Source organism: Mizuhopecten yessoensis, unplaced genomic scaffold (genome assembly GCF_002113885.1).
Source record: "Mizuhopecten yessoensis strain PY_sf001 unplaced genomic scaffold, ASM211388v2 scaffold5877, whole genome shotgun sequence".
NCBI lineage: Eukaryota > Metazoa > Mollusca > Bivalvia > Pectinida > Pectinidae > Mizuhopecten > Mizuhopecten yessoensis.
Genome location: NW_018406268.1, coordinates 454736 through 479614, shown reverse-complemented (window position 1 = coordinate 479614; position 24879 = coordinate 454736). Strand labels below are relative to the sequence as shown.

The window sequence follows — 24879 nt, the reverse complement described above, 5'->3', positions numbered from 1 at the left end:
AAACAACAACAGCACATTTGCATTTTACAACATGGGTCGAATTGACTGACGGACGAATCGACAGACAGGCGCGTAGCTAGCCCTTTTATGTGGAAGCCCGACATGGGGTTGCCGAAGCGCGAGCAGGGGGAGGGTACGGGAGGGGGTCTCCCCCTCCCTTTAAGGGGGGTCTGGGGGTCTCCCCCGTCTCAGGGGTCATTTCCCACGTCCTGATGTCTGTTTTCTCGTTTTAATCCGCTAGNACATGCGTTATATTTGTAGCGGAACTGGACTTGGTCGCGATCGGTACACCAAGTTCAACACGTAGATCTAGAGCGTCCGTCTAGAGTTCGGAGGTTCCCGGGTTCGAATTCCAGTCTGGCCGTCGCATTTCTCTTTCTCCTGTTACCTGGGGAGGCAGTGATTCTTTTTCTTCACATTAATATCTACAGCTACTTGCATTGCCGTAGACTGGCGTCTGACATTCTGCTACCACTAGCACTCCACCACTGGTATGAATGGATGTAGCGATTCGTACAGCGTCCGTCTAGAGTTCAGAGGGTCTCGGGTTCGAATACCGGTCTGGTCGTGCAGGAGGGGAGGGTGGGGGTGGNTTTGTACACCCTACATACATACATTGTCTGGTTTTTACCTATGTATACTATATATTCAAAACTTAAACTCCACTTTATAGTATCAGCAAGAAAAAAAAACGTCATGAAAACCTATACTTGTCAAAATCATGTGCAAGCCCGGGCTTATTGGCTTACATGGAAGCTACACGCCTGGGAGGAGGCGCGGATGCAACACTTAAAAACAATCTTATTAATAATAAATTGGAATTAATATCTTGTTTGTGGATGTCAGCAATTATCTGATGGTCATGATGATAGCATGCGCGGACATATTTTTTTTTTTGTATTTTTTGTATTTTTCAAAGTTTTTATTACATAAAGATCCTCACACACATTCTCTTTCACACACAAAAATACTGTATATGGATGTGTACATGCATCATCATCATCATTGCTACAATACACCTCACCCACAAACAATCTGCATCCTCATCATCATCATCATCATCATCATCATCATCATCATCATCATCATCGTCATCATTATTAAAATATAGCTTCCAATGCATCAATACATATCTCGCACAACAAACATCATCATCCTCATTATCATCATCATATCGGACATATCTTGTGGATGTGGATATAAATGGTCCCTAATAATTAACTACACTACTACACTTACATGTATATGTTTATCACACAATTCGATCTGCTTTTAGCATCATAGACAATATATTATGATGTAGGTCTAATGTTGTATAACATCCGCAGGGGAAACAGTCTACCAGAGACGTATATTTACTAAATCATTTATACGTTCCTGACCCGATCGTAGATTATTCGGGCCACGCCCTCTTTTTATTCCCAAACACAGGAAAATGCAAATAACATTGGCTGCAAGAGGATACCGTTCAGTGTTTAGGTCGGCAGTGAGTGTACCAATCAGTGACTCTACACAGAGTTGTTCGCTCTTTCTACGTTAGCGCTGAGCATCACACACAAGGCCCTGAATCGAGTATTGTCAGCCCGCACCGTACGATCGCTCGCGCTGTGTCAAAATGGCTGACGAAAAGGTGAAGGGAGTTCATCGAAGAGGAGCTTTAAGGCAGAAAAATGTGCATGAAGTGAAGGATCACAAATTCGTTCCGAGATTCTTTAAACAGCCTACGTTTTGTAGCCACTGTAAAGATTTTATATGGTATGTTTTGGTTGATTTTGCAGGGTGTAAACTAGCGCCCTACTCGGCAATCACAGCACTCGAGAATCTTAGCGTAATCCTCGTTATACACAGTTACTCGTCTCATTCGTTTCGCGATTTATACGAATGTTGAAGTTGTCATTTTTTCTGTGGATGTGCTTTTAATTCGTGTCTGCCTCTGTTTACTTTCAGGGGATTCGGAAAGCAAGGATTTCAGTGCAAAGGTAGGTAATATCGAGCTGTATTTTGGTTCGTGCATGTGTGTGTATTCCGGAAGTGAATCTGGTTGCAGAGGCTGATAGTAAGCGATCTGACAGGCGATAGCAAGTACGATTACTATGGACTTGACTGGTCTCCCTGACTTGTTTTGACTTTCATCTATTTCAATCTTGTTCTGTTTGTGCTACATTTTGGACTAGTTAATTTAGTAAATTTACAATAATTATTTATTATGGTCCATAAAAGGCAGTGTAAATGAGTTTACCATCTCTTCTGCTAAATTAAATTGTTATGGGTGAGAGCTGGAGAGACAGTCTGGTCACGTCAGAACTGAACATCAGATTAAATGGCGTACTCTGCAGCAGAATCTTCTTACCATGTTAATCTGATTTAAACCTGAGTCATTGTGTTTTCTAAGAAGGTAAAGGCTAATTAAAATGAGAACATAATTTCCTTTTTAAACTGCATTTCATTAGCTAATTGGAATTTTGAAAAAAATATTTTTTTGAATTTTAACACGCATATAAATATTGATCTATTTTATATGTATAGAGGGGTCTCATAAGGGCTTTGAAAACATCTATTTCATGAGAATGATTAATGAGTTTCTGATATCTTCACAAGTTTGTATGAAAACGTAAGAAAAGTGGGTGACATATAAGAGTTCAATACATATGACGTTCAATGCCAATCTCTTGAATTTTCTGATGATTACATTTCCCTAGCAATGCCAGTGTTATGATCCCCCCCCACCCCCCCAAAAAAAATACATAAAAAACAAATGTTGATTGAACGTCACAATCAAACATGGATACTTTTTGTATTGTGATGTCAAGTCTTAAAGACATTTTGTATGCTGATAATTTCCTGTATTTAAACAAATGTAACCACACAATCCTTGATGCAGCGAAAGTCACTGAACCATCCTATGCCAATGCCCTGTCAGTTCTATTTAAGGGGAATCAAATTACTCTTAAAAGTTGAGTCGTATACTGCTTTTGCTGTTTACCAGTGACTCAACCTTTCAGAGAAGAGACAAAAACATGCTATCCTTCCTAATGTCTTAAAAACGTGATACCTGTGTTTGTTTGGCTGGATTCACACTACACAATAAAAGTGTAAAGTTTATAATGCACAGAGCATTGTTGCGGACTGATTACACCTGAACAACTCCACTCCACAGCATCTGTAAACTTTACACTAATGACATTGAGATAACATAACTGGGGCCAGAGGATGTATGATTTTTCTATCAAAACATTTCTGGATCCCCATTCAGTAAATATGCAGTGACGTAGTTAACAGGGACAGACAGCCTGCACTTAATTGTCACAAAACATATGCTCTCAGTTTTGAGTTCGGCCTGTCTGTATATTACTGTGTATATTCTACATGTCACCTGTCATGGCAGATAATTTGACAGCCCTGGTTATGATTTGGGTCTATACAAGCTGTAGAAGTTGGAAATTGTTTTTTATTGATCTTAGATATTTCATATGAGAGTGTAAATGTTCCTGACTATGTTGACAGGCCAGCATGTCAAATGAATTTTCTGCTGGTATTATCAATTTTAGTGTTTTTTTTGTGCTTTAGTTACTGATAATAGAGTTATATAATAAATCAACTATCTACAAGGTCTGAAATATTCACAAGAAAGTTCTAGATGTTGTTGGAAATATATCGTATGATATAAAAGTGGGAAATGATGATGAACATCTTTTTGCTGTGTGAATGCATATATGCTTGAAAAAACCATTTGTAATATTTGTTATCTACACAACACATGCATATAAACTGACTCTAAAACATGTACATGTATACTGACTACACAACACATACATGTATACTGACTATACAACACATACATATATACTGATTACACAACACATACATGTATACTGATTACACAACACATACATGTATACTGACTACACAACACATACATGTATGCTGACTACACATCACTTACATGTATACTGACTACACAACACATACATGTATACTGACTACACAACACATACATGTATACTGACTACACAACACATACATATATACTGTGTATATACAACACATACATGTATACTGACTACACAACACATACATGTGTACTGACTACTGTATATACAACACATACATGTATACTGACTACACAACACATACATGTATACTGACTATACAACACATACATGCATACTGACTACACAACATATACATGTATACTAATTACACAACACATACATGTATACTGACAACACAACACATACATGTATACTGACTACACAACACATACATGTATACTAACTACACAACACACACATGCATGGCTACATATAGCACAAATGTTGAGGTGTTTATGTTGCCATTATTGAGTAATCGATAATAGAATTTATTGAACTGAAAAAAAAGTATCCTTGTACAAACAGTTTTATTATTCTATTGTTTAAAATGAAAAAAGTGTTTTGATTTTACAAAAGGACATTTAGCATTTGTCTGTGACCACTATGTTGGTGATAATAAGGCAACCCCCTGTTTGTTTAGTTTAAGACCAGTGATGTATATTTCTGAGCTGTGAAGGTGGACTTGTCAGAGAGGCACATTGTTCTCTTAAACAATTGCCTAATATATTCAAACATAAAGTAACTCTTATTTTTGGGCACTAGAGTGACAGGTATGATATGTAGTCAGGAATTTAGCGGATAGGGTTGACATAAATATTTTAAAGAAGTTTAAGCAGGTGCTGGAAGAATGATCAGACTGACATTTAGTGTGTGGCTTAGGAACGCTGGCTTACTGGTCCTTGTCGTTGGAGGGACGTAGCAATGACAGACGCGACTCATCTCCTCCACCACCGAGGCCCCCAGGGGAACAGCAACCCACTTTTATGTGTTCCTCATGAAGCTACAGATTAATATTTCATGGAGCACTTTTGTTTTCCTGCGTCAGAACTAACACGCTCATGTACTTGTTATGCATGCGGTCTTGTTTTATAAGAGTCTTATAACAGAGTCTATAATATATGTTGATCATATGAAAACAAATGTCACATTTTTAATGAATAATTGAACATATGATTATAAGCCTGCACACCTGTTTCACATCAAAATCTGTTGGTATAATTACACAGTATTAAGTATAGACGTCATTTGCTATAAATCATAAAGGTAAATCCTTATCTCTGTTATTCGCAGACTGACGTAAAATATTTATGGATAGTGTTACGGTAATTCTCCTGCCATGAGGAATGTATGAAAATTAATTAATAATGTAAAATATTTATAGATAGTGTTACGGTAATTCTCCTGCCATGAGGAATGTATGAAAATTAATAAATAATGTTAAATGTTGAGCAAATTCAACGAGACCATGAACAAAAATGAGTTAATTAGAGCCTGCATACCTTACGATCATTCTAACTATGAATTCATTACTGGTCAGATAAGCCATCACTGTGCAGGCACATGAACAAAGCAGAGGACAAAATAAAAGCTGTAAATATTTGTACAGTCGTTGTCGGACAATATTTTGATAATTTACGATATTAATAGGGACTAAAACAAGTCTGTCGTGTATGCCGATATATTGGACCTAAACACAACACCTGTCTCTATAAGCAAACTAGTTATTGATTGGATAAAAAATGAATAGTGTGTTCTTTCCAGACTAGCTTGTAAAAGTTGTTCTAATTTCGGATTGAAGTTTTGGATTGAAGTTTCTGTATTGATACTAGTAAAATGAAGGAGACATATTTTGAATTCACTGGCAAATAATAAATTCTTATTTTGTCAAATGTGTTACTGGGATCCTTGATTCTACAGACTCTTGATTTTAGTGGAATCCTGTCAATTCACATGACGTCATGTCCACAAAGGAATAATAACAATCGTTAGGCATATGACGTCATTTCCCCCATAAGGAATACTGTCGAGGGACATGGTGTCATGTCCCCAAAAGGAATCATGTCAATCGAAATGACATCCTGTCCCAAAAAGGAATCCTGTAATTGACATGACATCATTTGTTAAAAAGGAATCCTGTTAATTGACGTGACATCATTTGTTAAAAAGGAATCCTGTCAATCGACATGTCATCATGTGTTAAAAAGGAATCCTGTCAATCGACATGATGTCATGTCACCAAAAGTTTGGTGTTTGCTTTATATGTCGTCTCTGACTAGCACTTTTCCCATTCTTACTAAAAGTTCCAGTTTGTCCTGCTGTTTGCAGAGCGAGGCTCCATGGTACAGTTCAATGAATGTTTCAGAATCATTATCAGAATATTAGCGTTTGCCTTGCATTTTTTGATGTATCTGTCTCGGTGTCTCTTTGAGATGTTCATCTGTATTGTCCCTTCAATAAGATGGTTTACGATCCAAAAATTCCCCAGATATTTTACAGTACGCGGTGACTGTCAACAAACCATGAGATAAGATCACCATGAGAATGTGTTCATCCTTACAAATTACAGCGAAACTTGTGAATTGAAACTGATGTTTGTAGACAGTCGACCGCTTAGATGACGAGCACTGGAATTTAATTCAGAGTCATATAATTGATAAACATATTACATGAACGGTTAAAAAAAAAAGCTCATTGCTTTTAAATTTTTGTCCGAATATTTTCCGCTGGATGTGTAGGAAGCTTTGTGATGCGGTTACTTGTATAGACAACGTGTACGTCTATGACATCACAAGTCTTTCTGGAATCATCGAGTGATTCTCCGAGGCTTGGAATATTTACCGCACTGCTGATAGCATTAGAACTAATCTCCTTAGCAGTAAGCTAATTTTGTATTTGATGTCAGAACCTGAAAAAACCTATGAAGATCCGGTGACTTGGGCTGGTAGCTATAGGTCTAACACTGCCAGAGGATTTCAACTCGCCATTAACGCAGAGGAACGTTTCCTAGAAATAGATATCACATTACATGTATGTACAAAAACCTGTATAATCAGACACCTGATTATTCCAAAATCCTGTAGAATCCAAACTAATGGTGCAGTCTCATTTCTGATGAAGATGATCAAGACCTGTGTATTCTGATGTTCTGTCTTATCTGACTCTATATGGTGTCCAACAGGTTGTCAAAATAGATAGGTTTCACGGTATGTTTACCACATTTTGGAGTTATTCAGAGTGATCCCAATTCATATATATATATATATATATTTAAAGGTATAAAAGCACCTGCTACATGTGTAGTGCTTATTTTTGCACCAATTTAATTTTCCTTATATTCAAACCCTGTGAAGTTATATTTCCCTTCTGATAAAATATTAGCTTATGGTATTTAGCAAGATAATATTTCAAAAGAAAACATGGCCATTGTATATTATGTTGTCATGCAAATGAACGGAATAGAGAAACACGAGATCATGTCTTTCTCATTCTGCAGTTAATCTTTACAAAATTGTGTCTCGTGAAAGGAGAATGAGTCATTTCCGTAGAACTTAAGCATCCCTGGTATATGCATTAAAGCAAAACTTTTTAAGATTGTCAAATAATTAAAACAAAACTGTCTACTCTTTATATAAGGCATCAAGCAATGATGTATAATTATTGTGTCAAATACAGATAGTTAGTACTAATAATGACGGTCTTCATGTTAAATCTGGTTAGACGATGATAGCTATGATGCATGATATAGCAAGAGATGGCAAGATTTTGTCCTCGGGGTATCCCCATTGATTGGAGGCTACGGCTAAACCTGTACGCCCACGGAAACCTGGCAGCAGATCCCATTTTACTGGAGTTGTAGAATTTAAGGACATGAAGTACTAGATAGAGTACATGTATGTATGTTAATTATATAATAAATTATACTAAATTTACACTTTGAGTAATTTAAGGCTAATAAATAGACCATAAGCTATTGATAATAATGGACTAAGTGTGGCTATTATGCTTCGGTACGTGTGTCCTCCATGTCTGAAAGGCAGTGAGATCTAGCATACAGCATGAAATCAGCTGAACTCATTATAACCCCTGAAATTTCATAATGAACTATTCCAACCATTGATTTGGAAGAGTTCAAATGTGTCTTCAGGGGTGAATGAGTTAAACATCCTGGGTAAGATTTTTCACAACATTTACCAGCCTCACAAATAAGTGGAAGACATTAATTTGTCTATATATACCTGCCTTCCTTTTACCTATATGTACATGTAGTGATGTACTTGCCTTTTGAAGTAGGTTAATGTTGTGAAAACGCCTACGCATTTATATATTTTAGTTTGTTACTGCAGTGAGGCCACCCTGTACACTGATTGCTTTAAGAAAGCCTTAATTCCTAGTACCTACAATGGGTTGGTATTGGTTGGTCTCCCCCTTTCTAATTGTATCCGTTTTATACATAGCCTGTAGCTATGGTATAATCACCATTCACATTTAAACAGTCTACATGCAAAAACTGCTGGAATGATACAAGTCATGTACATGTATCGTAATTCATTCCTGCTAGGGTATTTAAATATGTATATTTATATGAACGTTGATATTCATCTGTACAGTTTTTAACGTATACCACACATAGTACGTTCGCAATTACGTATGCATTCAGTGACAGTGTGAGATCGGAAATGATAGGTATGTCACTGACACAGTGATTATACTTACAAATGGACGAGTCGCTGAATACAGAAAATGTGCGCTATATATCAGTGTCTACAAGGTGATCTTCACGGAGACTCTGTTCGAAACGCACCTAACTGTACATGTCTCATCATCATTGAATTGGATATAAATCATAATGCTAACTCTTCCGTTCCCTATTATTGATATATATAAAAATGTGTTTTGATGTGGTACGTCAGCTGTGTAACCAAACAAGTCATTAAATTATATTTAAAACAGACATTTCCAGATAAGAACCATCAACAAGCTTTTCCAAAAAGATCTTGCCTACATGTACATTGAAACAAACCTTCTGATAAACATACTATAAGACTTTCATGCCCAGGGGTGTAGGATATAGGGATATTCCACCCAAGGGGTTTTCAACGTAATTTTTGCACCAATTTAAAAATTCTGCCGATGGAAATTCCCTATCATACATCCAAGAGCATGAAAGCCTATTTCTTTCAAATAACCAGAATTAGCTCAGAAATCGCACACAGGAATCACAGTTTCTGCTTTGCAGCATCAAAATGTTCCCGATAATTTGTGATGTCACGTCAATGTTATTGTTTCATTGTGACATCACATACATAAAATGGAGTTTAAGATAGAAATTTTTACATCCCCTTTTTCGCCCCAAACAGTTCTGTCATTGCACATGAATGAGAAAAAATGTGGTTTTCTTTAAGACTAAAACAAGTCCCAAAGTTGGACTGCTTCTGATGTCACATTCAAATTTCAAGTTCCTTCTAAAGTTGCGAAGAGAGAAGTTTCCAGTTTCCATGCAGTTTCCACAATACAACAATTAAGACATCTTGCTCAGTGTTGAGTGAGGAAAACATATCGTCCTCATGAAATTAAAATTTTAGAGAATATCCTATCTTTGGAAACATGAAGGTTGTTTGGAAAATACAGCTTAGATTTTTCAGGGAAAAAATGAAATTTGGCCCTTCAGGGTTTATGGGGAACCAAATTGAATCAATATAAATCGGATAGTCAGAACCATTTTTTTTTGGTATAGAAATTATAACAGAAACATAAAAGAATTGCAAAATGTGCTAAAATGAAAACGCATGTTCTACCTAAGTCTTCATCTGAATTAGACAGATACATGTACCGCACTTGTTTATTGTATCAACCCACACCCAGCTGTGACTGTATTCATTGACACAATACAGTTAAACATTATATCTGTAACTCCAGATTAACTTGTGTATGTGATATTTCCAGTTCTTGTTTGGTATATTCATAGATTCAATAATCGAAATGCATCCCAATAAAAATTTAACAACTGTAAAAATTAAACAGAACTAGTAGGTCTGTCTGTGAGGCTGTCAATTACTGTCAAACTTCCTTGTCAACATGCTCTGGAATTGACACGATTTGCATGCCGTTGTGACTAATTCAACTTTGAAAATTCGTGCACATTTTGCCCCAAGCAGAAATCCGTGATCAATTAACGGATAACATGATTATCGTGTAAAATGCTGTGCTCTGGGACATTGATATTACATACATTAACAGTTCATGAACAGACAACATACATTCTGCATTAAAGATGTTCCTGTTATAGATTATAACTGCCTCGCAGGGCTAATTAAATCATAATTATTCAAATTTCCAGTGTGATATTATGTACCTACATAAATGTAAGTGTACATGTATGTTGATAGATGTGATAAGTATTATGAGAAGTTCTTTTTTACACAACCAATACTATTTTCTATGTGACGTTTTGAGGACTAGTACAATATGTACACTGTCACCTTCATCAGACAAATGACCAGCGAACCGTATGCACACAAATGTGTAAAATGTGTACCAGTTGTCCACAAAATCGATGTCGATTTCGGCTACACTGTAAGCTTATGTACAATAGTTGTTATATATGTACCGAAATGACTCAATTCAGCTACACTTTGTTTAGTATTTAGTCATAGATGTGCGAGTGTCCTTGAGCCCCCTCGTCTCGACCAGACACTTACAGACATAGTGGCACTATTTCTGTTTTAGACACTTGTGGACAGAGTGGCACTTTTAATGCCCAGATACTTGTGGACATAGTGGCACTATTTCTGGTCAGACACTTATGTACAGCATTGTACTTTTATGCCCAGATACTTGTGGACAGTGTGGCACTTTTTATGCCCAGACACTTATACACCGAGTGGCACTATTTCTGCTCAGAAATCTATGGACAAGGTGGCACTGTTTATTTCCAGACACCTGTGGGCAGAGTGGCACAATTTCTGCCCAGGACAAATGCGAAAGATTGAGTGGCACTATTTCTTATCATATCCTGTTGGTGAAAAGAGTGACACTAGTTCTTTACCATATCCTGCTGGTGAAAATAGTGGTACTATTTTTTACCATATCCTGCTGGTGAAAAGAGTAACACTATTTCTTACCATATCCTGTTGGTGAAAAGAGTGACACTATTTCTTCCATATCCTGTTGGTGAAAAGAGTGACACTATTTCTTCCATATCCTGTTGGTGAAAAGAGTGACACTATTTCTTACCATATACTGCTGGTGAAAAGAGTGACACTATTTCTTACCATATACTGCTGGTGAAAAGAGTGACACTATTTCTTACCATATTCTTCTGGTGAAAAGAGTGACACTATTTCTTACCATATCCTGCTGGTGAAAAGAGTGACACTATTTCTTACCATATCCTGCTGGTGAATAGAGTGGCACTATTTCTTCCAAACAGTTGTGAATGAAGTGTCACTATTCATGTATTGACTGCTATTGTAATTTTTCTGACTTTGACATTTGTGATCTAAGTGGCATTTTTTCTTACTAAACAAATATGAATAAAGTGACATTATTTTTCATGATAACACTTGTGAATGGACTGATGACTTACAACATCTAAAAACCACAATAATTCTTAATCTAAATCTTGTGTAAATGTAGGATCTGCTAGCTTTGAATGAATGGTCAAATTTAGGTCAAATCCAACTATATTATCCTACAGCTGTATATTTTTGTAATTTAACAGTTTTTTATGGTTCTTTAGGTTTCATCACGGAAGCATTCATTTTCGTTCATGAAGTAAAACCAACAGTCTTGTCAGTCAACAGGAGTCATCCAACATGGTTCCAAGTTTAACACTGATTAATTTCAAAACGTAAGGCGTAATGATGCTGACAAAATGTTGTGAAAGTAAAGCTATTTAGGGTTAAAAATACACGGAACTTAAATTGAAAGTTTCGATTAAATTTGATTATTTAGGAGACAGCTACCGATGTAATTGACAAGTTCTGTAAACACAACCAGCGCACCTTTGCTCACGAGCGGAGTAGACAGAGTTAGGAAGCGCAGGACATTATCCATAATTAGGAAAATTCCATATACAGGACAGGAGTTGGTGACAAATTAATGTAAACTGTGGAACGACAGAAATGTCGGTGACGCACCATTCATTCTGCTTACCTAAACTTTGTTTTTGCCATCAGACTTGATCAGTTGGCTATTTTGGGAAGAAAATTGCGAAGAAGATTAACAGGTCTCAGTAGGAGGCTAAGATGAGCCCATGTAGTTTGGTAGACAGCATCATTCCCTAGGCGTTTAACACATTGAACCACCTTGTAGATAAGGAACATTATATAGAAGTACACTTTGATTACACCCTCAAAGTTGTCCACGGTTTGGGGTCTGATTTAATTTCCTATCCAGGTATATATACATTGTTCCGTAAAGTTCATGTAATTTTTATAGGGCTAGGACATGAAAGGGTATATGTATTGGTTTCATTTTTTTTCTTTCTTGATTTTTCAGTGTTTTCTACAAAGAGATAACAATTATGGGGTAGTTTTTCATCCAAATTTGTTTTAATCCCCATATATCTATGTATGAAGCAAGCATTTAGGTGATGTTTGGCCGTTCTGGGAACATCATTGACACTGACGATAAAGACACTTTTATGCTGTTAATAGTATGTTTTTCCTAAATAATTAAATCAGTGATTGGTCGGTTGGTGTAAAGCACACTCACCATTCACCAAGGCAGTTGGGGTTCGATTTCCTGATGTGAAAAGGTGATGGGTCACCTGCATCAATACACAGGTTTTCTTCGGGTACTCCAGTTTCCTCCCACATTAAGACCCCTGGGCACTACTCCCCAGACCAACTAGAGTAATCAATTTAAGTGTATAAATTTATCTCATAATTGTTTTTTGAATAAAGCTTATATTAAGATCACTAATAGATAAATTCACAATGCATAAGTTACAAAAATTACATTGAATCACTATTATTTTAATCCTACTTTAATTTGTTTATTTTCAAATTAAGAAAAACATCATGGTTTTTGCCTACATATGAAATTAGCTTTTCTCATCTGAAAAGTAAATAATGAGAATTACATAAACCTTATTTAAATCAACTGTCAGAGTTGAGGAATGCTTTTGAATCGTGAGTCATATCTGCGGATGTTTATTACACATACATGTAGAGTGACACTATGGCAATGTCAAGAACACTTCAATGCAATTACATGATGTTACATCTTGCCAGGTCAAGGTGAAGGTCATTTTTTTAACCCATAAAAAGCGTTTTCATTGCTTGTGCCTTTAAATCAAAACGTGTTCAGCACTGTACTTAACAAAACAATTTCATTGTATACAATTATCTTTTTAGTGGTAAATTCTTACATAATATAGCTTGAAATAAAACTTATATCGAAAAATAGGTTTTGTACCTTTTGCCACTGAAGCCTTTATACACGAAATCCATAAAACCTTGAACTAACAAACCCAGAATACAGAAGCAGCACAACAGAAACTTCATCCAGCATTCCATGTAAATACTAACGTAGCAGTTCAAATATGGGTTATTTCATTTAAAGATCTGTTTAAACAAGACAAGAACAGAATCTTATGGCTTTATGTCTTCGAGATACACTTCTTAGCTCATTCACCCTTGAAGACATATGTGAACTTTTCTTAGCTCATTCACCCTTGAAGACGTATGTGAACTTTTCCAATTCAAAGGTTGGAATAGTTCATAAGGAAATTGCAGGGGTGAATGAGTTTAAGATGTTGATATAAACACAAGGTCTAAAATAACGTAATGTCATTTTCTTCAGGAGTCAGTTTTCACTGATTCTGTTCTTGTTTTGTTTAAACAGATCTTTCAATGAAATAACCCATATTTGAACTGCCACGTTAGTATTTACATGGAATGCTGGATGAAGTTTTGGTTGTGCTGATTCTGTTTTCTGGGTTTGTTTGCTCAAGGTTTTCAGGGTTTTCGTGTAATTATTTGAAGTGTCAGTAATGGTTCAGATCTAGTGTGTCAGCAAACATATATTTCATATATGTTATTGTAAGACCTGCTCTATGGGTTATGTATAGGGAATTTGTTTTAATTGTGTCTTTAGTTCATATTAGTAAGACAATTGTTGTTTGGTGAATATGTTGTTTTATTCCCTAGTTGCATCATTGGTTGTAACATGATTTGGTTATTTTCCTGATGTGTCTTCAATCTTCAGTTTTAAATAGGGAGTATGTGTTTGTTAGCTTAAAACTGAAGGAGTTCCTTGGTCAGTCTTTGGCTGTAATTTTAAACGCACATTATTACATGGCCCCATTTTCACAAACATTCCTTAACTTGAAGAAATTCTTTAAAGTTTTCTATTGAAAAGCATTGCTAGATTTAAGAAAAATTTCCTGACAAAGTTTTTTAAAATTCCAACAATGCTTCCAAATGGGAAAATTTGAGGAATTTTCTTGTACATGAACATAAATGAGACTGGGGCAAGGACCTTTAATGCTTTATGACGTTTACTTAACCCATTGAATGAGGTCGGTAATATGAGACTGATATGAATGAGGTCGGTAATTTGAGGGTGATATAGGTTTAGGGTTTGATCATTACTGGTCTTTCGTAATCAGAATGTCTCTGGTATATCTAGTGACTACAATATGTACAGGCCTATACTGTCGAAGTGACCTGACTGGCTAGCTGAAAATATGCACCATGATGTAGTATATTACGAGCACATGATGGGCACATTTGCACAGGTAACTAACGATGACCTGAACCAGCTGTACGATGGGCAAGTGTCCATACGTCATTACCTGTACATTGCTACTCTACATAGTGAAGTCATTGTATTCATAATACAGTGATGTATGTACTACGTGAAACCACACCATGCATCAATATCATATATACAACGAATGCGTTCTAATCGTGCTGGGCTATCTTACTAATCAGTCTAACAAGGCAAAACATGTTTACAAAATGCAAAATGAACTCAGTATGTCTGTAGCCTGGTAACGCTGTTATTGAACAAGACTACTTGGTACTTACCAAGTCTGTAGGAATTATCTACATACAGTATACATATGTACCAAAGTACATTTACTTGGTACTTACCAAGTCTGTAGGAATTATCTACATACAGTATGCATATATACCAAAGTACATTTACTTGGTACTTACCAAGTCTGTAGGAATTACCTACATACAGTATACATATGTACCAAAGTGCATTTGGCATTGAAGGTTATACACAGCAGGTTTCATTACATTTGTAAAAATAAAAATCTTGTGGCGTTATATTATGTCTGTGCGATGCACTATGAGAGCTCGATTACAGATTTACTTCTGTCCAGTAATCTATTGGTTTATATCGATAGGACACCAGCGAGCCCGGAAAGAAGTCTTTGATGTTCCGATGAATTATTCATGGCAGATTCCAGCGTTCGGAGCCTGATTTTATATGATTCCTTTATATATGCTTCAATTTCTACATGCTGATACCAATTAATGCTACATGCTGTCCTGCCTGTATAATACAGTACATTCAGATGGTTACTATCGAGATAGACTGAAACACATGTATATCGTGAAATTTTTACTGCAGTTCAAATTTTGTAAATGAAGGCAAAAAATTTATCATTTATGCAAATATTATATTAGTACACAAGATTCTAGTCTGAGTAAGTCCATGTGAAGTGCTACAGCGAAACGCAAAAGTTTTAATTGGGTGAAAGTCTGTAGACAATCCGTGTCTGGGCAGAAATTGTAATGCTTCTTTTACAAATGATATGGTTTTATAATGGTGTCTTTGAAATCATTTTTTATATTATTTTACCAAACACAACAAAGATAAGTTGAAAATTAAGCGGAGGATTGGAGGGGTGTGTGTGTGTGTGTGTGTGTGTGTGTGTGTGTAATACTGCAATCAAGGTGTTTGACAAGCTGTCAGTTCATCTAGTACTGTAGATACAAGTTTGTTTTGACTAGACTTCATAGTCCTAGTACGTACTGCATAGATGTGCACTTTATTAGTTTGGGTAGTTGTGATATTTGTATCTTGATTACTTCTCCTGAAGTGCTGCACAGATTTCAATGACACTTCATACATTTTATCATTATGTCAGTGGATAGCTAAATATGCAACTAAACTCATTTCAAATTATATACTATTTAATCTAAACCAACCATAATTTAGTCCTAAAGATATAGAGTTGATATTACTTAGCCTGCAGCTTAAAGTTCAAGTTAGTATTTGATAGATTTCCCCATGAATGCTGTGATGCTGACTGTTTGTACTTTAAGGACTGGTAGTTGATGATAATCCACTTTCAAGGGCCTTAATTGTACTTGGTGGCCTTGTATTTAATATGTATAGGAACTACAAAGGTAGCAAACTAGTGGCAATTGTGTACAGTCTATACCTGACATACTTCAAGGCAATGTGTGTAGAGAGAGATCAATGCCAGGTGTTATGATGATAAGAGTTTGTTTGTCCGTAATAACTGACCAATTTGCCGATCACGACCCGCCAAACTATTTGTTTTGTCATGTTTTGATATTGACACTCCATGAAGAGAAATATTCACTGTATTATTATGATGTTTAAAATGTTGCTTGACAGCGAGGGCATTAACTATTAATGAGAAACGATAAAAGATGATTATACGTTTTTTCTCATCTAACTTGATGATACCAGGATGAACAAACCCTCCTGTGTTTGCATTCTTTTTGGTGACAGTTGCTTCTTATAGACACATGACCTTTAAAATTCTAAGCATATGTCCCCTCTAGCCTGGCCGTATCCACAGTAACAGTTTATTCAAAATCGGTTGAGTGCCACGCTAAGTGTATTTGTACAAAATTGAGTTGTTCACGCAGTAATTGACTGATTACTAGAGGTGGAGGCTATGAAATCAGTTATTGATTTCAGGAAATCAGGCTTGAGGTGTGCGTCTGTGATGGCTATGTAAGGTTGTGAAGTCGGCTGGTCTGAGGAGGGTCAGTGTCTATAATGGTGGATATCAGGTCTGGGGAGGGTCTGTGATGGCTGTATAAGGTCGTGAAGTCGGCTGGTCTGAGGAGGGTCAGTGTCTATAATGATGGATATCAGGTCTGGGGAGGGTCATTGTCTATAATGGTGGATATCAGGCCTGGGGAGGGTCTGTGATGGGTGTAAGGTTGTGAAGTCGGCTGGTCTGAGGAGGGTCATTGTCTATAATGGCGGACATCAGGCCTGGGGAGGGTCTATGATGGGTGTAAGGTTGTGAAGTCGGCTGGTCTGAGGAGGTTCAGTGTCTATAATGGTGGATATCAGGTCTGGGGAGGGTCTGTGATGGCTGTAAGGTTGTGAAGTCGGTTGGTCTGAGGAGGGTCAGTATCTATAATGGTGGATATCAGGTCTGGGGAGGGTCTGTGATGACTGTGTAAGGTAGTGAAGTCAGCAGGCTTGAGGAGGGTCATTGTCTATAATGGCAGACATCAGGCCAGAGGAGGGTCTGTGATGGCTGTGTAAGGTTATGAAGTTGGCAGGCTTGAGGCGGGTCAGTGTCTATAATGGCGGACATTAGGCCTGGGGAGGGTCTGTGATGGGTGTAAGGTTGTGAAGTCAGCAGGCTTGAGTAGGGTTATTGTCTATAATGGCGGACATCATGTCTGGGGAGGGTCTATGATGGCGGTAACATTGTGAAGTCGGTATGCTTGAGGGTGATATAAGTGTTTGGGAGGCCTGGGTGGGTCATTGTCTATAAATGGCTGTATTGGTACATGCAGGTCTGAAGAGTATCATTCACTGTGGCGACTGTAGGGTTATAAGGGCAGCTGATGGAGACTTTCAGATTCTTTGATGGCTGTAAGGTTGTGAAGACTTCTGTAGGCATGAAGGGGTTGTGATGGTGGCAGTAACGTTGCATGTAAGCACAGCAGGCCTGAGGTCATCACTTTCTCTGATTGCAATAAGGTTGTTCAGTTGTGAAGGTTCCTGGTCATTGGCTGTGATGGGTGAAAAACTGTAAGGACAGCAGACCTGAGATAGCCTTAAAAGAGGGAAATTGACTTAAATGGCTGCAATGCTATATTAGGCTTCAGAAGCTTAAGCAGCATATCTGAGGTAGAGCATTGTCCTGATTGACATAAGATAATAATAATAAGTTGAGGTTATCACAAGGGCTACACAGTTTGTTCAAATAAATTACCTTTGCCCATTTTCAAGGTCACAGGGGTCAAATATATTAAAATCTTTCAACATTTTCTTCTGAATAACGTGAAGGACCCCGGTGATGATATTTGGCCAGGGACATGCTGGGATGAAGGGCTACCAAGTTTGTTCAATTGAGTAGCCTTGGCTCATATTATTGAGTATCCTTGTACCACTGCCAAAAAAATGTGACTATCAATTTGAAACTACTTTAACTGGGGTGACAGTACCTGTAATAAATCATTGCCGAAGAGAAACCTATACCTTAAAGAATTTTTACGAAAAAATGGAAGAAAGAAAAACCCAGCAATGATCTGTTTGTAAAAAATGCAATGGACAAGACTGGGATTTAAACCCTGGACTTTTAATCACAATACAGTCACCCTAATCAACTGAGCTATGTCAGCATCGGTTGTTCCCTGGTTAGGTCTCACTACAGTAACAGTTAAAACAAAACCAAGGGGAGATAACTGAATGTGTAGGGGAGGTAACTGAATGTGTAGGGGAGGTAACTGAATGTGTTATAGGCTTTAACACTGGAATTTTTTAGTGTTTTACCTTTAGTGGAGCAGGATCCTTAAGCAAACAGATGGGACTGCTGCATGGTTACTGGATTATCAGGGCCTGATTCCATGTCTGTTGTATTTGTTACTTCCTCAGCTTTCCATTGATGTACATTGATTTCCAATCCATTTGAGCCTTACCTTTAAGCACTAAAATAATGACGAGAATGATATTGATTGATTTCCCTTGAGTTTCTGTTTGTTTGTTGTTTCCAGTTTATTGTAATCAGTGCTAGAAAAGAACTGAAAAAGTAATATCATCAAAATCTATTTCTGAACACGTTGATGCTCTATATAGATCAAGTCTGATCATGGTTGTATTAGTCCTTTATCACGACTCAAGTTATAGGTGCCTACTTTAGATTGCAAATGCCAGTATCATGTGAAGAAATATGTGTTAATAGCTTAAGAAATACTTGCTGGGTGAAACTACAATAAAAGGCCTTGGTAATGGCTACAAAATATCATCATGCCTGATATAATAGCAATATAGATTATGTTTTTTTTCTAATTTCCTCAACAGTCATACCTGTGTAATCCAACAACTAATGGTACACACCTTGCTGGTCTGATTAACCTGTCTTATCTGACACCCTGTGGGACAACACAACACATTGCCCAAATTGGCCTGTCTAATCTTACACTCTGGGACACAATATATTGGTCAGAATAGCCAGCCAAACATACACAACATATCAGATAAATTTGCCTGTCTTACCTGACAACCTGTGTTATATGACAGTGTGAATAGATTAACCTGTTTAATCTGACAACCTGTTGGCACAGCATATTGGTCTGATTAACCTGTCTTATCTGATAATCTGGGATACAACATTGGTTAGTTTAACCTGTCTCATCTGCCACACTGCAGTACACAACATATTGTTTACATTAGACAGGATGTTGGAATCCTGAAGGTTCAGATCAGACAGGTTTCCTTGTATATACAATCTTTGGGCATTTTTGCCTGGCAGGAGGTTGAGTCACTTTACTTGATCTCGTTAACCTTTTCACGGAAGGTGATCGCACGCGAATGTGTATAAATCTCGTAGACTTGTTTTAAAAGCAGATTTAAGCTTCCTGCAGTTATCTCGAGACGCCAGATTCTGAGAAATCTAGGTTTTCAGGGGTTTAAAGTTTTTAACATTCGTTACATTTATAGATATTGATTTTGATTACTTTTCAGTTAAAAGATTTCGGTCCCAATCCAGCTGGTGACTAGCTGATCAGGACACTCGAGAAGTCCTAATGGAAATAATTGGTTTTGTTTTAATTTAAGTATTGTCTGACTTAACAACAGATTGAAATAAATCTTATTGAAGTATTTGAGCCGGACAATTGAGTCTGTTTTAGAGCTAAAATGATGATCAATGTTATTTATAGAATAATCACAGAAACAGGACGAGCCTTGGAGCCAGATGTCGACACGACAGTTTCCGTTGTGTCACATCGGCTGGTACAGATTAAATTGGTTTATCATGGATTACATTAAATGTTTGGTCAATTATTGTTTCATCAAAGAAAATGCTGTTGTGTTAGTTGTTAAAATAAATTACACCAGAATTCAATAAATCATGAAAAATTGCACAGATTTTTTATGTTGTAACATTCTTAAATCTTAATTAAATCACCCTTGAAATAATTAATGTAATGTGTACTATTCCGTCTTTGCGTATTGCAGAGTTATCTTCTCTTGGGAGCAGGTATTGATTGTTACGTCACTTGTTTGTGAGAGTAACGTCATCAATTTTTGAGAAAACGACGTGATTTTCTCACACAAACCAATGACGTAACAATCAATACCTGCTCCCAAGAGAAGATAACTCTACAATACGCAAAGACGGAATATAAAGAGAGAGAGCTTTGTGCTAAAACAACAAAAAACATGTTTGTCATGTTGAAAATGCAGTCTTCAGTTTTTAGTCTGTAATGGTACATTACTTGAAAAGAAAAATCTTCTTTTTTTGAAAATAATATTCATGCTATTGCTAAAGACAAAGTCTTAGTTTGAATTAAATTGATAGAAAACCTGCATTATACATAACTAGGATTATAATGTACTAACCTGGTAATTGAATTAAATCTATTTGAACACAAATATTCAAAAGGGGTGCTGGTAAAATTCTTCTTCTTCCAAAAAAGATTATACCATTTCTTGCAGAATAACACTGCAGTATTATTTATGTTGAATGTGTTGAATATTATGTGAATATAATACACCTGTTTAAAACAGTTCTATGATAACCTGCTCACTGTGAGCTTGGAGATATTCCCGTAGTTTCACAGTCCTGCTGGCTGACTTGGCAGATCAGCTGACATATGCATGTAGCTCCCGGGTCCTTAATACTGTCTTTGCTCCATATGATGGATGTTGCTCGGTAAAAGCTTGCTAATGTAATAATAGCTCGACGTTTTTAATATCTTCTTGACAGCAGTATTTATCATTGGAAACAGAGGGCAATGAGACAGGGATTAATTAAGCATGAACAGCATATTCAGTCGACTGCTGGGTCTTGAAGAAATTACACAATACCATTATGACCTGTGCAGTTTTCCATTAGATTTGATTGACTTGCATGACAAGAACCCTTAGTTACATGGAAAATGTCCGCTTATTGATGATCGAAAATGATATATACCCTGTCAAAAGAGTTTATTCTCAAATACTAATCTGTGAGCTTCAGCCAGCAGATTATATTTGAGATTAAAATCACTTGATTGAAAATGAAATCATAATCCATCAACACAAGTTCGATATTCTGTTTCTTTTATGTTTTTTTTTTAGAAAGAAGCGCTATACTTCCTCCTGCCATTTTTTTTTTTTATGCAAATGTGATATCACAAGCCATAATATCATTTTACATAGATATACTGATGATATTTATAAAAAAAATATTCTTGAGAATTGAATGATTTAATGTAGGTGAAATAGCTGATGTATGTGTGAAAACCTGCTAATCTCAAACCCAGATTTTCTTCTTACTGAAACAAATTTCTTGGTCCTGATGGCTATATCTTTTAAAACATGACTGAGTAACAACTCTTAGGCATTCATACACAAAAGTATGATAAATTATTTGTTCTAGATGTTTGGAATTCTAATGACCTAAAAGTTAAAAATTGAGTTTGAAAGGTAGAGTGTCTCTAAAAAAAGGGGGATATTTAAAAGCTGTACTGTATTTCTTGGTCAAAATGAGTTAAAGCTGAATTTTCAGGACTATCAGGATTGTATATACATGTATTGTGTATACAGTCATGAAAGGGATATCGTATGGCTGTAGTATGGATGTAGTATGGATGTGTAGGTGGTGCGGAATCGTCACTGTATATGCACATACATAATGACCACTACATAATGACCACTGACTGTTGTGGTTGTCCACTTGTCTGGTGTATTATAGAGTAGCTATATATATGTATCCTTACAGAATGTATGTTTAACCTTGTATTGCTCTTGTCATATTGAAGTGGACAGTAAAAGCCCTAGGTATTCTGGAACATTTTCAAATATTTTTTAGTTGGCTGAAAGCAGGCTGTAGATTGTTTTCAAGTCTGAAATTACACTAGGTCAGGCATGGCGACTGAATAATATATTTACATGTATGACATGGTGGCCCTAGACATATACACATGTTTGACACTGGTGGCCCTAGACATGTACACATGTATGACATGGTGGCCCTAGACATGTACACATGTATGATATGGTGGCCCTAGACATGTACACATGTATGAGATGGTGGCCCTAGACATGTACACATGTATGACATGGTGACCCTAGACATGAACACATGTATGAGATGGTGGCCCTAGACATGTACACATGTATGACAGGGTGGCCCTACACCTGAACACATCATCACATGTATGACATGGTGGCCGTGGACATGTGCACATATATGAGCTGATGGCCCTGGACATGGACACATGCATGACAAGGTGGCCCTAGACATGTACACATGTATGAGATGGTGGCCATGGACATGTGCACATATATGACATGATGGCCCTGGACATGGACACATGCATGACAAGGTGGCCCTACACATGAACACATCATCACATGTATGACATTGTGGTCCTAGACATGTACACATGTATCACATGGTGGCCCTGGACATGTACACATTCATGAAAGGATGGCCCTGGACATGAACACATTTATAACAATGTGGCTCAATCCTGATAAATCTTTCCATATATGACATGTTGGCCTCAGGACATGTACAGACTATGACATAGCCCATGATGCAAAGTTTATGTCATGATTGCCCTGGACATGTACACATTACGTGATGGCCCTAGACATGTACACATTACGTGATGGCCCTAGACATGTACAAATTACGTGATGGCCCTAGACATGTACACAAGTGTTACTCAGCAATTCCCTACCCAGTGTTACTAATATACTGTGAATACCCAACTCAATTTTAGTGTTCCATTTCCTTCCTCCGTTGTTTTGTTCTATTTACACCTAGCTATTTATTAACCTGTTTCTGGTAATCTGATTCATTTTCAGAGTTGTAGTATCGATGAGATGACTGAGGTATTTGTTTTATATTTGGAGTGTGATGTACTGTACATGAACAGCTGTGTCATATATCAAATTTGTGATAAGCTGGTCTGTCTTGCTTGTTCCTCTTCTTGTCAACATCCAACCTGTTGTTGAAATGACGTGACTTGATCAAAAGGATACGGAAATCAATTAAGGTAAAAAAGTCAATCTAATTTCAAAGGAGCTTCCACTGAATCCATGTTCAACATATTGTAATATAACATGGTATCGTGAAATATATTAAATCCGATAATTGCGTACCAAGTGATCTACGATATCTGTACATAATGTGCGATAATATGTATGAAAGATAATTACACCTATTGCGCGTATTTAAAAAATCATTCAAAAAGTGTAATGATGTTCGTAAACCACCATTATACACAATTAGTGTGGTACATTTTCTGGCTGTTTAGCACCCCTCTAGTCCAGATACAACACTTGGTAGCTCTACTCACTGGTGTATTGTAATCGCTATCATCGGTATTTGACACATACTATAATTCATTTTGTCTAGTAAATGAACATAATTCAACACTCTGGAACAGAGAGAAAAGACAATTAGATGGATAAAGAGCGTAAATTGAAACTATAATGGAGAAGTACAGTTGTACTTAGTTATCTTGAACTTTTCATGGATAACAAAAATTGCTTCTAACTGGATACTTGTTGCATGATGTTGGGACTAAAGCTCTATAGCATACTGAGAGATTTTATCGCACTGTTCACAGCAAATATTATTAATATTACAGCGCTGCTCTCGAAAGCATTGTTCACGATTCAAGCATGTCAGGCAGCAAAACACGCCGGTTTCTGATTCTCTTAATGCTATTTATGATATTTAATAATTGATAAGGAAGGCAGCAGTTACATTGTCACAGCATGTGCATTAAATGATTGATACGGTGCAAGTACTCGGGATAATTTACACAATATAAATGGGAGTCGTATTTCAGCATGGATGACATGAGGACAAAAAGAGACCATTGCACCAACACTGATTAGTTATCATTACTGGTGATAGATTAAGCTGAACTAGCTCTGTAGGCCCAAGGTTGTAGAATTACGCTGAACTAGCTCTGTAGGCCCAAGGTTGTAGAATTACGCTGTACAACGCTGTAGGCCAAAGGTTGTAGAATTAAGCTGTACAAGCTGTAGGCCCAGTGCTGTAGGATTACGCTGTACTACACTGTAGGTCCAGGGCTGTAGGATTACGCTGCACTACGCTGTAGACCCAAGGTTGTAGAATTACGCTGTACTACGCTGTAGGCCCAGGGCTGTAGGATTACGCTGTACTACGCTGTAGGCCCAGGGCTGTAGAATTACGCTGTACTACGCTGTAGGCCCAGGGCTGTAGGATTACGCTGTACTACGCTGTAGGCCCAGGGCTGTAGGATTACGCTGTACTACGCTGTAGGCCCAGGGCTGTAGGATTACGCTGTACTACGCTGTAGGCCCAGGGCTGTAGGATTACGCTGTACTACGCTGTAGGCCCAGGGCTGTAGGATTACGCTGTACTACGCTGTAGGCCCAGGGCTGTAGGATTACGCTGTACTACGCTGTAGGCCCAGGGCTGTAGGATTACGCTGTACTACGCTGTAGGCCCAGGGCTGTAGGATTACGCTGTACTACGCTGTAGGCCCAGGGCTGTAGGATTACGCTGTACTACGCTGTAGGCCCAGGGCTGTAGGATTACGCTGTACTA

The 24879-nt window shown here is 37.3% G+C and overlaps 1 protein-coding gene across 4 annotated transcripts in view; it reads left to right on the top strand.

The window, feature by feature from the left end:
• The first annotated feature begins 1547 nt into the window (after positions 1–1547).
• LOC110451208 (calcium-dependent protein kinase C-like) overlaps positions 1548–24879 on the top strand; it is a 168303-nt gene continuing 144971 nt past the window's right edge. For all 4 annotated transcript variants that reach the window (XM_021499095.1, XM_021499092.1, XM_021499094.1 and 1 more), the window contains exons 1-2: positions 1548–1755; positions 1948–1979. In XM_021499095.1, the coding sequence (XP_021354770.1) occupies positions 1616–1755; positions 1948–1979 (172 nt within the window). In that variant the 5' untranslated portion in view covers positions 1548–1615. The remainder of the gene's footprint in view (positions 1756–1947; positions 1980–24879) is intronic.